At 36.4% G+C, this 16,920-nt stretch overlaps 1 protein-coding gene across 4 annotated transcripts in view; it reads left to right on the top strand.

The window, feature by feature from the left end:
• The window catches only part of TBC1D19 (TBC1 domain family member 19), a 146,443-nt gene that overhangs the window by 108,203 nt on the left and 21,320 nt on the right, over positions 1 to 16,920 (top strand). For all 4 annotated transcript variants that reach the window (XM_036994776.2, XM_017664797.3, XM_017664796.3 and 1 more), the window contains 2 exons: positions 5,532 to 5,616; positions 7,408 to 7,452. In XM_036994776.2, coding sequence (XP_036850671.1) covers positions 5,532 to 5,616; positions 7,408 to 7,452 — 130 coding nt within the window. The remainder of the gene's footprint in view (positions 1 to 5,531; positions 5,617 to 7,407; positions 7,453 to 16,920) is intronic.

Here is a 16,920-nt window from a genome sequence, read left to right as displayed (position 1 = left end):
TTTAAATTAGGGCAGAGTGTCTTAATGAGTCATTCTTGAAATTTATCATTTGAAATTCCCCAAATTGGTATGGATAAAAATGCAAAAGCACCACAAGTGAAAAAAATGTGTAGTAATTGTAAGTTGAAGTGATTTTCCGATTGACAGCCATCATTTCTTATGTGCTTTTTATTACATAAATAACTTATTTCTCAGAAACAGTCACCATAAATGTATTTTCAAGAGATTAAAGAAAGGTATAAGCCCAAGTAAATCTTTTGCAGCTGTATGTACACATTTAGGTATAATTCTGCTATGTAAATCGTAGTTCAGAATTGCACATCCAGTTTCTTACAGCTCTGCTGAGTACAGTAAATCATTACCATGTATAACCTCATCCTTATAAAGTCCGATTTTTACTTAATTAGTAAATAATCAAAGTTAAGTTTTCTAATTTATTTGATTGAAATTTTCATATTCATATAATCACAACATTTTCTAGCAAATTTACAATTGAACTGTTACTTCCTTACAGATACAAAATGGGAATCTCAGAACTTAAAACAACTCAGGTTAGGAGTGGGCAGCTCTTTGATTGTGTGCTAGGGTTGCACACTAGTACGTAATGTCTAACATACTACCTCTGGCATTATCACCTTATAGTCACCAATATTCTCTCTAGAACAGTCTCAGATAGCTTGTCTTCTCTGGGGCAACAGGGACATGAAGGATATATATTAAGTTCAGAATTTCTCCTAACATTAGTATGTTGCCACCAGTCTGCTAAAGGAAAGTTATTACAAACATTTCTTTAGGAATTGAGGAATTGTTTTCCCTCTAGACAATGGTAGAAAGATATTTGTAAGTATATTTTGCTTTTGTATTGTTTTACTTTAATTGTATTTGTTTATTTTTATATTTATTTTTGTTATTTTATATTACTTATTTTTATTATTGTTATTTTATATTGTTTATTTTTACTATTAGTTATATTAATTGGTGCAATAACAAATGACCCTGAATTTAGTTTAAAACAAAACAAATATGTTCTCTTATAGTTCTAAAGGTGAGAAGTCTGAAATGCGTCTCAGTGGGCTAAACTCAGGGCTGTGTTCCTTCCGGAGGATGTGGAAGAGAGTATGTTCTCTTGCCTTTTCCAGCTTCTGGAGTGCACCTTTATGCTTTGGCTTGTGGGCCCTGTCCGCATCTTCAAAGCCATGTGATAGCATCTTCAGATCTCTCTGATTCTGACCCTGCTGCCTCTCATTTATGAGGATCTTTGTGATTACATTGGACCTATCAAAATAATCTAAAATAATCTCCTCTTCTAAAGACCTCCAACTGCCTTTTCAACATCTCCATTTAGATATATTGCAGATATCTCAAACTTAGCATGTTGAAAACTGAACCCCTGATCTCACTACCAAAATTGTTGCACTCAACTTTCCCTATCTTAAGATGGTAAGTCCATCTGTCCATTTACTCAGATCAAGCATCCTTCCACCTGGCATCATCCTTGATTCCTATCTTTCTTTCTCATACACACCATCCAATCTGTTAGTAAATCCCGTTGGCCCTTCCTTTACATTGTGTTTAGAATTTGACTACTTTTCCCACTTTCACTATGTTGCAAGACAGGTTCCTAGGGAAGCCAACTCAGGTGAAGTTAGCATGCCACAGATTTATTAGGGAGTGCTCTTGGGATCAACACCTAAAGAAGGGCAGTGACGCAGCGGGATTGAGCAGCGGAGGAAGTCTAGCTCAATGGAGTTTAAATGGAAGCCTCAACTAATGCTGCAGAGTTCTGACAATAAACCCACAGACCTGTCCTGAGATAGGGGCAAGAGGCTGGACCTTTTCCCCATGCATCAGTTGTCATTGGATGTGGGCCATTCCAGGGAAAGGGCATAATCCTTGAGCAAAACAGCTCTCTTCTCAAAATAGCAGGGGCATTCCCTGAAAGGAGCTGACTGCTGAGGGCAGCGGAGGGTTATCTGCTGCAGCACCAGCAGTTTTAATAGTCCTTTATACCTGAAGAGGGATGTGAGTGACACATCCCCACCCCGACACACTGCTACCATTTTAGTCCAAGTCACTATCAATAGTCTCATAAAGAGTCTCCCTACTTCTGCCCTTGCCCCCAACCATGGCCAATTCTCTTCACAGTGGCTATAGTGATTCTTATAAAACAGAAAATAATTTCACTCCTCTGCTGAAAATCCTGCAGGTGTTCTCCTGACAGTGACCTGCAATGCCTTGTATAACATCGCCTCTCTTGACCTCTCTCACTTATCTCTTCCCACTCATCTTTTGCAGCCATACTTGTATCCAGGTTGTTGCTCCAACACATTAGGATATTCCTGCCTTAGCACCTTTGCAATTTTTAACTTTTCTGCCTGGAATGCTGCTCCCCTGATAACTGTGTGTTAACTTTCTCAAGTCTTTGATCAGATATTACCTTCTCAACAAAGCTTTTCCTGACCACTTCCTTTAAAATGGCAACTACCCTTCCCCATTTCCCCTTTACTTTATTCCCATAACACTTAGAACACCTAATATGCTACATAATACAATTATTTATAATGTTTACTATTATACCTCCCACCATAATTAAATACCATAAGGGAGGTTTTTTCATTTGTCTGCTTCTTTTGTGTATCCCAAGTACCACACATCCAGAACAATGCCTAGTGCATAGTAGAAATAGAGGGACAGAATTTGTGAATTGATTTAAAAAAAATCTGAGGAAGTTATCCATAATGGAGCACAGAGGGATAAAACTAATAAAGAGATATGGCAGGTTGAAAAAAGTATAGGTCAGTCTTGCATTTTAGAGGAGTCAGGTATAAGTAAATAGAGAATATGGGAACAGTATCATTCAGGAAGATAATGGCTGAGAATTTTTCAGAAATGGAGATAACAAAGTGTCAAATTCCAGAAACATGACAATATTAAGCCATACAAACAAAAACAAACTGAAAATTAAATGTTTTGGGGGAAAAAACTACAGAATACAGAATAATTTAAGGTTATACTAATAGTAGTAGTAGTAATTGCAGCTAACATTTTAATAATAATCACCATGTGCAAGGCAGTGTTCTAAGTGCTCTGTGTATATTAATTAATCCCCACAATAAACTTTGATGTAGGTATTATTATTGTAACCATATTACAAGTGAGAAAACTGAGACACCAAGAAGTCCAGTACCTTGCCTAGTGTTATACATCTAGTAGGTGGGAGAGCTAGAATTTGAACTCAGCAGTCTAGTTTCAAAATAAATTCCAGATGAGTTATTGATTTTGCCACAAAATGAATCTATCAAAAATGCTGATGAAATTTTCTGTTTTAGTCACGATGCGCTGGATTGTACCGTGATAACATGCAAGTTCAAAATCTCAGTGGCTTAAGAATAACAAAGGTTAATTTCTTGCTCATGGTCATGTCTATCCCAAGTAGGATGGGGACCTAGCTCCATGTCATTCTCACTGTGGGACCTGGGCCAGCAGAGTAACCACTATGATGGTTGCTGTGCAGAGGGAAAGAGGGAAGCTGGTTCACTGCTCTGTTCCTGAACATTCCATGTGGAAACTTACAAGTGAATGTGTATTTCTTTGAGTAAAGAGCAAATCACATGGCCACACCTAACACCAAAGTGGCTGGAAAAGATAAGCTGACATATGTTCCCTAAGGGGAAGAACCAGAAATACTTGATGTAAAACACTTTCATAAATGACTTTCATAATTTAGGTGAATATATAAAAACTATTATAAATATGAGGAGGGGCTCTTTAAGCATGAAAGAAAGTATTGGTACATTTGAGCATGTAAAAATTTAAAAATCTCTGTCAAAAACAATAGTTTGAGCAAAACCATTTGTAATACATAATTAGACTAAAGGATAGAATCCTTAATATACAGAAAATTTAAACAAATCAGTAATTTTAAAAACATTAATTTTAAAATGAACTAAGATTATGAACTGGAAAATAACAAAAGAAATGCAAATGGAAGTATTAAACCTCTTTAGTAAAGCAAGATGCCGTTTTTTACCTGTAAGATTATAATAACCCATTTTGATGTTAACAAGAGAAAATGTGTACTGTTTTCTGTAGATGTTAAAAACAAAACCTTTCTGGAGAGCAGTCTGGCAAAGATGTATCAAAAGTTTTAGATTTAAAGTGCCCATCACTTTGATCATACAGCTAGTCCAGATTTGGGAATTAAAAAAAAAAAGATGTACATACATATTTAGCTGTAAGGAAGTTCACTGCAGCATTGTTTATAGTTAGAGAAAAGTATAAATAATTTAATCTCAACACTAAAAGGCAGGTTAAATAAATTGCTGTTCATCCATATAATGGAATATTCTACAACATTAAAAAGTATGGGGAGGAAATACTTATTTTATAATATTGAGAGAAAATCAATTATAGAACAGTATGCATAATCCTATTTGTTTAAAAAGTTATATGTGTATGTATAAAAGTAGTGAGAGAATATACATCAAAATATTAACACTGGTAGGATTCTGGGTGTTTTTCCTCTGTATTTCTAATTTTTATCATAAACCTGTACTGCCTGTAGGTCTTTTAAAATACAATAAAAATAAATCACTTGCAGGTTGGTATACATTTCACCATTGGGTCTGACCAGTGTCCAGGCTCTATGTTATCCTTTTTCTTAAAGCTAGGCTCCTTTCCTATGTCTTGGACCCATAGTTTCCCTCTCCATTTGCTTCTGCTCTTAGTCTGGCCCTGACTTTGTGTCTCTATTCTATTAACTGAGTTTCTGCCTTTTGCTTTCATTCCCAAATTCATTTCTCAGTAACATCTTTTGAAACCCAGTTCTTCTAATACCAGGACCCAGATTTCTTGTTACTGATTGCCTTCCTGGGGATTAAACCCCTCCCCCAAATTCCAGACTTGTGTCAGCAATCCAGTTTCTCCTAATGGACATCCTTGATTCTCACTTTCTGCCCAGAGTTGCCACACTCTTGTTTGCTAGTCCCCACAACCAGCTTCTAACCTGTTTTGGGCTGCCACTTGCTCTGTAGCTACTGCATCCCTTCTAGATGCTGTGAGTTGCCTTCCTGCCCACCCTGACATGCCCAGCTGCCTGCTGCCGCATCCCAGCAGTGAGTCTGTTCCAGTTTCCTGTAGTTCCCAAATTGCATAATGCCATCGGGGTTGCCTAGGGTCCCCCCTATACATTTCTTACCTTGTTAATTTCCCCCAACTATTTCTCTTTTCCAGATAGAAAATACAGTAAGAGAATCAAGTGATATCAGTGACTTGCATTTTCTGCTCTTCAAGGTTCAGGAGGTTAACGATGAGAAATCCTTGGATGAAACTGAGCCCTACACACTTGGCATTTATTGTAACACTTACCATGAGTTACCAGTAGAGGTCACTCTTCCCATCACAAGGAGCAGTACTCAACTTGAAAAATAATATATCAATGCCTCCCAAGCAGGAAATAGCAATGAATTACCTGTTATAAAACAATACTTAATTGTTTGTTTGTTTGTTTGTTTTTTCAATGTTGTACCCAGGTATTACTTTGTTTTTCCCGGGATACGTCTGTGTTGGGTCACTTTGCATACAACAGTGCTTCACCACCGAAATCATACATAAGAGGTAAAATTTTAGTAACATAGAAGTATTCTTTAAGACCTACTTAATCATACCAGACTGTTCTATTTCATAACATATATTGGTGTTGTCAAATTTTTATTGTAAATTATTTAATAAGATTTCACTCAGATTATTGTAACGATTCTATCACTCCCACTTAAATCTGTGCCCAAGCAACTTACCACATAACACAGGAAAGTGGTTCTCAGAAGCAGCATTTGAAGTTACCCTCTTTATCTTTCCTGTTCGCTTTCTCCTCTTTGCTGTTTTTGCCCTTTTTGTTGACTTTTATTTCCCTTCGAACTATGAGTTTATCACATAAATTTGCTTTTCCTATTTTTTTAACCTTCTATATTCCTTCTATTACTTCTCTCAAAATGTTCTACCACTTAAGCTTTTGATACAATTTATTAGTTATTTGCTCTCTTTCTATTTTAATGCTTTCTTCTCCTCTATCACTAACTGCCTATAAGATATCGCTATTTGAATATCCTGCTATCACCTGACACCTGACTGAACAGCCAGCAGACATTCCCAATTTTTACTTTTTATTAAGTGGTAAAGTCCCAGCACTGAAAGCTTATAACCCTATTGGGTATGGTCATCGTTGTTCCCATGAAGGCAGAAACTGTCTTTCCGCCATCCCTCAGTCTGGCTGGCTGCCTGATGGCTACGGCCCCGCCTTAGAACACGCCCACCTTACCTGGTGCAGCGGTCCCCCTCCGTCAGCTTGGAGGCTCTCAGTTCCATGGCTTCTAAATTGAACTTAGAGAAAACTCTGGTTTGCTTGTTTGTTTCTTTAACATTATCTGCTAAAAAGTTGATTGTAGAACTTAATTACAATAAATCTTATCTATTTATGTATCATCTATTTTTCTTATTCCATTTTCTCTTTACTCACAGGACCTGTCCTTGTTGTCTCCACCCTAACCTAAACTGCTCAGGCTTCTTCTTCAACTCCTCTTGCCACCACTCCCAACAAGAGCAAAACAAAACAAACACAATCTTTATTTAAATTAAAAATTTACCTTAAAGCCAAGTGGGGGTGACTTTTCAATAGATTCAAAGGTGTAGAAAACCTGTCAAGATAAAAGCTACCTAAAGATACTCAGTAGAAGGTGGGGAAAAACTCAGAACCATAAGTTTTGAGGAAAACTTTAAAAACTCCTTTAAAACATATTATGGGGTTCTTGAATAAAGATTGTAGTAGCCAAAAAAAAAAAAAAACACATATTATGGGGAATATATTTTAATTTTCTGAGATAATTCTGATTTCACATATTTAGTCTCATTCTTGGGCCATATGAACTGTTTTAGGATTCAGAAAATGTTACCACCATTATAGTTAAGGACATTTAATTTTTAACTGTTCTGCACATTCTGTAAAAATGTAAACTAATGAGGCGTTGCAAAGCTTAGCACTTACTGTAATGAATAGATTAGAATTATTTATAAGTTAATATATAAGTAAGCAAGACATAAAAGCAATACAGTTCTATGCTTATAAATAGATACTTCTTTTGCATGCTTACAGAGCTAGAAATCACTTGTTTTTCTCATCATCTTGTTTCAGTTGCCTTGTACTAAGATTATATTACTGACAAATTGTTTAAAGGATTTGCTAGTATCAAAAGTTGCTGGCATATTTGCAAATTAATTCCATGTCATGAAATAAAAGAATATATATTACAGTAGTTTTTAAAATTCCATTAGTTATTAGTACATTCACAAAATTAGTTAATTTTTAAAGTTTTGTTTATCATATTGAAACTCTTCAATGTTTTTTTCTTATAGGAAAACTAGGACTAGAAGAATATGCTGTCTTTTATCCACCAAATGGTAAGAGTAATGCTATTGCTTCCTCTAGTGGGAAAGAGGAGAATTACAACTTTTATAATAGGAATGTGACGTATTCTCTATCTCTAAATGGGTATTTTATTATGTAAAATAAACCTTCTCTAGAATACCTACTTTAATTTTTCCATGTTTGTGCTGAATGGTGCATACCCTCTCTGGCTTTCCTTGAGACCAATAATAATATTTGTGTAGAAGCTAAGTAGTCTTAGGTGTCCAGGTCCAGACACTTAGTTTTCCTCTGAAGGGCACTAACTAGCCCATATAGGACCTTCCTTTTGGCCTTTCTGGAGCAGTGCTCTAATCAGATGAACGTATTACCTTGTGTTGCACTTTACTGTTCTCATAATTTAAGTGTGGTATTGATGATATTGTGAAGAAATATATCACCAAATAAGTGATCAAATGCCTAACAACCTTATTAGATATTAAATATTCATTTGAGAACATTAAGCAGATTTTAAGATATGCTTCCTGGAAAGGCAGTATATAGCAGTCCTTATGATAATATTAAGATGCATCCTGAAGAAGTTCTTTTACTCCAGCAGAGTTAAGAACATGGGCTTTGTAATCCAGCAGAACCTGGGTTCAGATCCCAGTTCTGCCAGCTCACCCTATGACCTTGGGTAAGTTACACTGAACTTCACATTGGTTTATCTATAGCATAAGGATTAAGTGAGATAAAATGTATAAAACTGTGCAGTTCCTGGTATGTAGTTAGTGCTCAAAACATGGAGCTGTTACAGTGTGTTTAGCTTCTTCGTTGACCACTCCATCTAAACTCACGCTTGGCTTTCAGGGCGCTGTTCTTGCCTTGCGCCGCTCAGTGCGGTGTCCCAGGTTCTTGCACGGCCGTCTTCCTCTGCCCTTCTCTAAGCACTGGTGCTGTCCAGTGTCCCACCTCACCTTGTTTCGCTGCTCTTCTTTTCATACATTTTTCTAGGGCTTATCTGCTTTCCTGGTTTTATTTGTTAATTATTGTAAAATGTTTATCTTCAGTTCTGACCTCTATAATAATTAGCTCCAACTTAACATGTCTCAGTCTGAATTCATTGATTTCTTTTCCTATGCCCATTACTCAAGAGAGAAAACAAAAACAAGATTAAATTTAAAAACAAAACAAAACGAAGAAACTGTGCTATTTCTCTCTCGGTTAATTATGCTCTCATCTAACCAGTAACACAAGACCTAAAATCTGGTAGTCATCCTTGACTCCTGTCAGTCTGGGACCTCCCTCTTCTCCTAAGTCACCAGGGTATCCGTGGTTATCTGCAAAATACATCGGGACCCTCTCTCTTCCTCACCATAACTTGTGCTTTGTCCTCATTCAAGCTTTACTATCTTGAGCTTATTATTGCAACAGACCCCTAACTGGTCTGTCTCTTTCCAGTTTTCTCTAGCTTTGCTCTGTCTTTCACAATGCTGTCTGAGTTACACATCTAAAAGGAAAATCTGAAAATTGACTTTTTTCTCCTTCACATTTTCTTAATGGTTCTCCTTCTCCTTACAAGCAATGTCCAAGCCTGTTGGCAGGGCATATAAGGCCCTCTTTTGATTCTGGCTTCTGTTCAGTCTAACTCCTGGCTTTTTATCTCACCATTTCCCATTTTACTTTTTTATTTTTGAGAGGGCATCTCTCATATTTATTGATCAAATGGTTATTAACAGTTAACAACAATAAAATTCTCTACAGGGGACTCAATGCACAATCATTAATCCACCCCAAGTCTAATTCTCATCAGTCTCGGATCTTCTGAAGCACAACGAACAAGTTCTTACATGGTGTACAAATTCTTATCCATTTTACTTTTTAAAAAATTGAATCAATATCAAATAATTAATTACACACACACACACACACACACACACACACACACCCCTGTATACCCTCACAAAAGCACTATGCTCTTTCCTACCTTATTACGTTTCCTATGCCCATGCTTGGAAAGCCCATTCAGCCTTTCTGCACTTGCCTGTCAAAGGTTCAGTTCAGGCACAATCCTCTTCAGGAAGCCTTCCCTGCATCCCCAGGTTAAGTTCAGGGCCCTTTCTCTAGGCTCCTATAGTACCCAGTGTGAAAATCTTTGGTATCTCTTACATATTATCTTAACATTGTTTATGCTTTATCTCCCTCTCCAGATTGTAAGCTTTTTGAGGCTTGGGACCATATTATTCATTTTTATTCCCCCAAAATCTAGCTATAGTAGGAGCTTAAGAGGCTTTTTATATATAAACTTTGTTCTATCTATCTCCCTAGAAATTTAGTTTTCAGATAGCTTTTTATATTTATCTAAGAATCAGGAAATTAGAAAATATAAAATACCTCTGAAGACCCAAAAGAGATGTCTGTGGAGTCAAGTTCCTTCTCTCTAGTCATAGGAGAGCTTTTCCAACTTAGTTTAGAATGTATTAGCTTTCACTTAATACACTTGTATAACAGCCTTACTTTACTGGTTTTTATACCACACTGTAAAACTGGAAGCATGGAAAAAGGCTGATAAAGATAGGAAAAATGGCTAACAACAGTAGAAGTAAAAATCAGAGACTTTAGAAAACACAATGGAAAAACTATGAAACAGCACATAAGAGCAGTCCAGCAACTTAGTCTGGAACTGTGTCAAACCATATGCCCTTTAAAAAAATATCACTATGTTGTAGCATATTCTAAAACTTTAAGACTTACAATGAGCTCAAGGCACCAAGAAAAATATATTGCTATATTAATGTTAATAACAGTCACAGCAGCAGCAGCTGAATTTTCCAAGCAGTACTATGTACCAGACAGTGTGCTAAGTGCATTATTACAGGTATTAATTCAGTTAATTCTTACAGGAAATTTCTGAGGCAGGTACTGCTATTATTCCTATTTATAGATAAAGAAACTAAGGCACAGAGTATTAACTTGCACAGATGGTGAGTTGCAAAGCCCTGTTTTGAACCTAAGCTCTTTGACTTCAGAAGCAATATTTTTAATCACCCTGACCATGATAGTGTTTTTAGAAGATAAGAAAGTGGTTAATATATTGAAAAAGTATATATATATGACAGGTTCTAGAAATATTTTCATCTAGAATAAAAATAGTGTAATGCTTAGTGTAGTAAAACCAGTTCATAAACCTATTTCTTGAGGATCATTTCCTCTCTCAGGTTGTTTTAGAACCTTAACAAGAATCAGAGAGACCTCTCTTCTCTGAAGTTGAATAAGAAAAGACAGACCAGTCAATCCTTTGTCCCTTTGTTCTTTACTCAAGGTGTTACTTAATAACACCTTTATATCACCCACCCTGATTTCTGAACCTCTGCCAAAGATTGGATTACTTTGAAATCTCAAGGACACCTTTACCACTGCCACTACCGGCCTGGCTTTCTCTGTGTCAGGGGTGCACATGGAGAGGTTTGCCTGAAGCTTACCCACACACTCTCCATCCCTGACCAGGCTGTGCTTACCTGAGGGCAGATTTGCTCACCCACCTCCCTACCGGTGACTGCTTTTCCTAGAATGGAAATGACAGGCTATGTGGCTTTGGGCATTACCCTTTCACCTCATTTGAGGCCTTATCAATGGGTGGACTCTAGTAGATTCATTAAACAAGAGGCGAGCAAAATTTCTGAGCTGAAGAGACTCCTCATAGGAATTTTATAATATTTTTCTTGTTTCAATTCTTTCTTAAATATTATAACATATTTATTTACTCATTTAATAAATACTTATTTAACCCTGTTCTGGCTCCCTCTTTTAAGTGGGTGATCTGCAGTAAATGACAGCAGATAAAATGCCTTTCTGCCAGGGAGCATACATTCTAGGGAGAAAGACACACAATAAAAAAAAAAAAGTAAATAAATAGCTAATGAAAATAATTTCAGAGAGTAATGACATGAACAATAAAAGGAAACAGAAATTGATAGCCATTAGGGATGTGGGGGAGGGCACAGCTATTTTAGATTAGATGGTCAGGAAAGGTGCTTCTGAGGATGTGGAAAGTGAATGGAGACCCGAATATGCAGAGTGAGGTATGCAAAGACGTAGAACATTCCAGAGAGAATATGCAGCATGTTTAAAGGTCTAAGGCAGGAACATACTTGATAGTTTGAAGAACAAGAAGACAGGAATGACTGGTGACAGGGAGCAAAACATAAACTGGTTCAAGATGAGGTATGAGACATGGACAGGGTCCAGGTCCTAAGTTTTGTCTAGTAGTAAGTCAATGTCTGAACTTCCTCAGTGACAGAATCTTTTTATTTATTTTCTGGTGAATGGGCTATACTTTCTTTACATGCCATGTAATTTTGTTGTTGTTGATAACTGGATATCTTGACTATTATAATATGGTAACTCTAGAAATCAGATTTTTTTGCCTCCCCAGGATTTGTTGTTGTCATGGGTAGATTGTAGTTGTTTGTTTAGTGACTTCTCTAAGCTATTTTTTTAAAGATTGTGTTCTTTGTATTGAGTTTCCACTGAAGTCTTTGTTAGCTTAGTGGTCAACTAGTTATTTGACAGAGATTTCCTTAAACATATGAAACCAAAAAGACACAAAAATTCTCACAGTCTTTGAAGACTAGCTCCTTCAAGGCTCAGCTATTTACAGCTCAACTTTAGCCTTCACTTCCTGCTTGCACAGAGCCTAGAAGTCAATCAGAAGGTCATCTCAGGGCTCTTCTAGATTCCCCTGAATACAGAAGAGCTTTTCAAAGCCTATATGTAATATATTTATATATCCTTCCCTGGCCTTTTCCTTTCCAGGCTTTTCAATCTATTACTGTTTTCCCCATCTGTTATCCTTTGCAGCCCCAGGTGGCTGTGGCCAGTATATTTGCATTTAAATGCTTTTGATAAATGTTGCCTGGCAGGCCACTTGAACCCAGTCCCTCAGGTAGCTACAAAACACGTCAAAACACACAGCCATATTCGTTTGAGGCAAGTATCTATTGCTCTTCCTGGCACTGGTAAACTGCGCCGGAAACACGGGGAGCTATCTTATAGCTGCCTCCAGGCTAGAGAGTGAGAGATAGTAGGAAGGTAAATTAAATGACCACACTGCTCTCTGTCCAAAATTCAGCAGCTTCTTTCTTCATTAAGCATTTCTTGATTGCTGTGAGTTTTTTATTAGGTTCCAGAATTCAAAAAAGTTGATCCTAATAATTCCAGACTGCTTCAACATTGCTTTTAGTGGAGGGACAGAGTTTGGAGTTACCTACTTGTCTCTTCTCAGTGACGTCTGTCCTCTAATTCCTGATTAATATTTTTGGAAAATCATCCTGACTACTGTGTAGAATAAAAATGTCATTCTAATGTAAACTCCAAGAGAATAAGGACGTTTTGATAATTAACATATTTAGCATCTGGAATCATGCGTGGCATAATGTTGTTGTTCAATACACATTTTTGAATGAATGGGTAAATGAATAAGGAATAAATGTAGAAGAATATAGAGGAGCCACAATAGAAGCAAGGAGACGAGACTTAAGAGAAAAATATACATACATTGGACTGAGACTTAAAATACACAAACATCGTAATTTGCTGATATCATTTGTTTCCTATAAGACAAGAAATTATTTAATTGCTAATGAACATTAGCTAGAGGAGTTTTAGGACCCAAGAGCAGTGGTTCTCATCCAAGGGTGATCCTACCCCCATCCACCAGGAGACATTTGGCAATGTCTACAGATATTTATGGTGGTCAGAGCTGTGGGTGGGTAGTACTATTGGTATCTCTTGGGTAAGGCCCAAGGATACTGTTAAACATCCTATGGTGCATATGACAGACACTCAGAACAAAGATTAAGAATAGCTCTTGGAAGAAATAATGAAAATATGAGATGTTAAATCTGCTAAGTGTCAGGTTTTGTCATCATATTAATTAAATAAATTCAAAACAATCTCATAATTAAAAGTCATTTGATGTATAACTTTAGACATAAATTGAAAACAATTAAAATTTTATTTCAAGTATGATTTTGAGATTGATATTTAAATATGGTTATGTTCTATGTGTTGGTGAAATTTTGAATGCTGAAATAAAGTAACAAACTCATAATCTGAGGTTCTAATTCAGAAAGATAATAGAAATAGCCAGAAAACAATTTAACCATTGTTACAATCCCTACTCTATAACTGACTTGAAGGCTACATGTAGAATGAGAATAAATAGAGGAAATGATTATTTCAACAAACAAATTAAATAAACTATGCTAAGTAATCTCAAATGAAAGACCATAAAAATTTGGAGTGATCTTAAAGTGAACCAGATGTGAGAGTTATGGTACAACTAAAATGCTAAGTACTAATAGAGATAGTGAGGAAATGAAGGGAAAATATTTAGTAAGTGCAAAACATGTGTTAATATTTGGGGTATTTTCTGAGTCATATTTACTATTTATATCTTATCTGTTTCAAGATTTATTTTTGTTGATGATGTTTACCATTCTGAGCTATATCAGAGGCTGATTAAGTCATTACTTTATAAAGTTATTCCTATTGGTTGGAGTAGGCAGTTAATATTTTAGACTTTCTTCAGATGGATAAAGGAAGGCTATGATCTTAAAATAATCACTTATAGCAGACTTGCAGAATTCTGAGGCCAGAGAAGAGGTGACATCCCAAGCATCTTGATGCCTGTTAGAGGAACACTCTTGGATGATGGCCAGGTGGATGAAACTTGACCCTTGAAAGACTGAAGCGATGAGAGGCAAAGGAAAGGATTCCTAAAAACTGGCCAAGAATATTATAACCTCTGAGATCAAAGAACTGTTTTAGGTGGTATGTGCCCCAATGTGTTAATATATTCTTCACTGTTTCTTATGCCTTCTACTTTTGTTTGCCAGAATCTGACTTTGTCCTTCTTCAGCATAGTGGCCTTTATACCCATTTTTTGGAGTCTTAAGCCCTGACTAACCTATACTATAATCATACTTTGTTTTAAGTTCAAATGAACTCTTATCTAAAAACTGACAAAAAAATATTTTCTTAGGTTTAAACTGATACTTAAATAAGGAACTCTCCCTCCTGAGAGTGTAAACAAGATACTGTTATGAGAATCTGCTATATACTAAATACGATACTGGTGCAATTTAAATAAATTAACTCACTGGTGCTTTAGTGCCACCCAGTGAAGTTGGTCTTATTCATCTCCATTTTCAGAAATGAAAATAAACTCAAGGAGCTTGGAACCAACAGAATTTGAATAGATTTCTGTATGATTTCATTGGCCATTTGTAATTTTAACATTGAGTTACTGATCACCTCCTATCCTATATGTTAATTATTTATTCATGAATGAATTTTAAACTATAATATTTTATTTATAAACCTTGATTATATTTATAAATTCTTAAATTTCCATTATTAACGGCATATATTGTTTCCCTTGTAGAAGATACTGTGCTAGATGCTGAAGATAATATACAGTATGAATTGTGTCCCCTGCCTCAAATAGCCTTTATCCTAGTTACTTATAAAGTAGCTATAGATTTCAGAATTTGGTGGAATGTGGTGTAAGTGTGATTAACCACAAGTCTTCTTAATACATGCATCCCTTACAATTTTAATTAGATGATAATTCAGCAAAAATCTTAGTCCCTTTTTATGCTGAGCAGTTACTAAAGCTCAGGAGGTTCAATGACTTTCTTAAGGTTACCCAGCTAGTTGTGATAGGTCCACAATGGAATCTCAATCCTCTGACTAGAGAGCAGTACTTCTCTTGCTGCTTCTCTATTCATCATTTACTCATCCATGCACCCATTCATTCATTCAGCAAATATGTGTTCATTGTCAACTATACTCATGGCATCATGAAATACATACAAAGATGATTAAAACACATTTTCTGTCCTCTGGAGCAATCTGTTAAACATCTAATTATAACACAAAATATGGTAATTATAGTGATGGAAATAAAAACAAAATACCATAACAGCACAAGAATGAGCATTTAATTATGATTTAGAGTCCAACTGGGTTTCTCTGAGGTCGTACCTTACCTTAGTAAGGTTTTGATAGGCTGACTAGAAAACAAAAAAGTATTTCAGGATACAGAATTATCAAATTCAAAGCTACTAAAGTATGAAAGTGCATGTGAGTCTGGTGATGATAAGTAATCTACTGTGGCTATGTAATAGTGGGTGTGGAGTCAGGGTAGTGTGATGTGTCTCAGGTCACCATTGTGAATGGTTAAAATCAGATCAAAGTTTTTGAACTTCACTTTGCAGACACTTAGCCTATATTTCAAGGCTAGAATGAGAATTCCATAAATATGAGGGGAAGTGTCATACTTATTTTTATGTCTTCAAAGGCTACAGAGTAGGTTTTTAAACATTGGTTAATTGGATGAATAGGAGCTCAGCAAATACTTGGTGGATAGTCAGTGGAAAACCCACAGTGGATGTAGAGATCTTTTTCATGGTCTCATCAACATTTTGGGGAGATAACATGAACCATTATGAAAATTGGTTGGAGGGCTGAGAGTTTGGAGGAAGGGGTACCAATTAGGAGGTTCTTGGAGGATGATAGGTACAATTCATCAGAGCCTAAATTCAGGCTCTAGCAGTTGGAAGGAAATGAATGGCCGAAAAATGGGAAAGATAGATTCTCTAGAGCTTCATATATTCACTGCATAAACATTTAATGAATGCCTGTTATATTCTGGGCACTATGCTTGTCTCTGGGGATAGAAATAAATAAGGAGTATATTCTGTTGGGAGGGAGAAAAACAAAGTATGATTATAGTATAGTATGATAAGGGAAGGAAATCATCATTTGTTAAGCACTGACTATACATCAAGTGTTGATCTAAGCACAGTACATATATTATCTCATTTAATACTCACAAGCTCACTGGTATTGTCCTCACTTTATAGATAAAAGCAGGTCTCTTCCTAACTTTTGTAGGGCCCAAGACAGGAGTACAAATGGAGGCCAACCTACCGTAAGTCTAGATATTTAGAAGTTATAAATCAGACTAACAAACTGAAAAAGTCTAGTCTGGTTTTCTTGTCTTGCTAAATATACTTTTATAACAATATGGAAGGCCAGGTTCAAATTCAGAATTCTCAGACTGCTCTGTAGTTCTTAGCTTGTGTCTCCACCCCCTTCTCATCTATGGCTCTACCATACATCTGGACAGACTTCATGCACATGCATCTGGAACTCCCAGCCTGCAGGTCAAAGCTCTGTTCACACCTTCCACAAATAGCCAACTTTTGGCCCCCTTTTCATCCCTAGGGTATGCACCCATCAGGGTATGGATCCACTGATGAAGCCATGCAGACCCTAGAAGCTAGGGGCCTTTGGGCTGGGGATTTCAGAATCTTGGGTACCTGGTTTATGGTGTGAAGGAAGGACATGGACTCTGAGTTTGGGGTACAATTAGAGCAGGGCTCTGATTCCCAGCCCTCCTGTCTTAATAGCAGTACTGGATGAGAAAACAAGTTAAGTAACTGACCTAAGTATAC

Source organism: Manis javanica, chromosome 5 (genome assembly GCF_040802235.1).
Source record: "Manis javanica isolate MJ-LG chromosome 5, MJ_LKY, whole genome shotgun sequence".
Taxonomy (NCBI): domain Eukaryota; kingdom Metazoa; phylum Chordata; class Mammalia; order Pholidota; family Manidae; genus Manis; species Manis javanica.
This window is presented reverse-complemented; position numbering and strand designations above follow the sequence as displayed.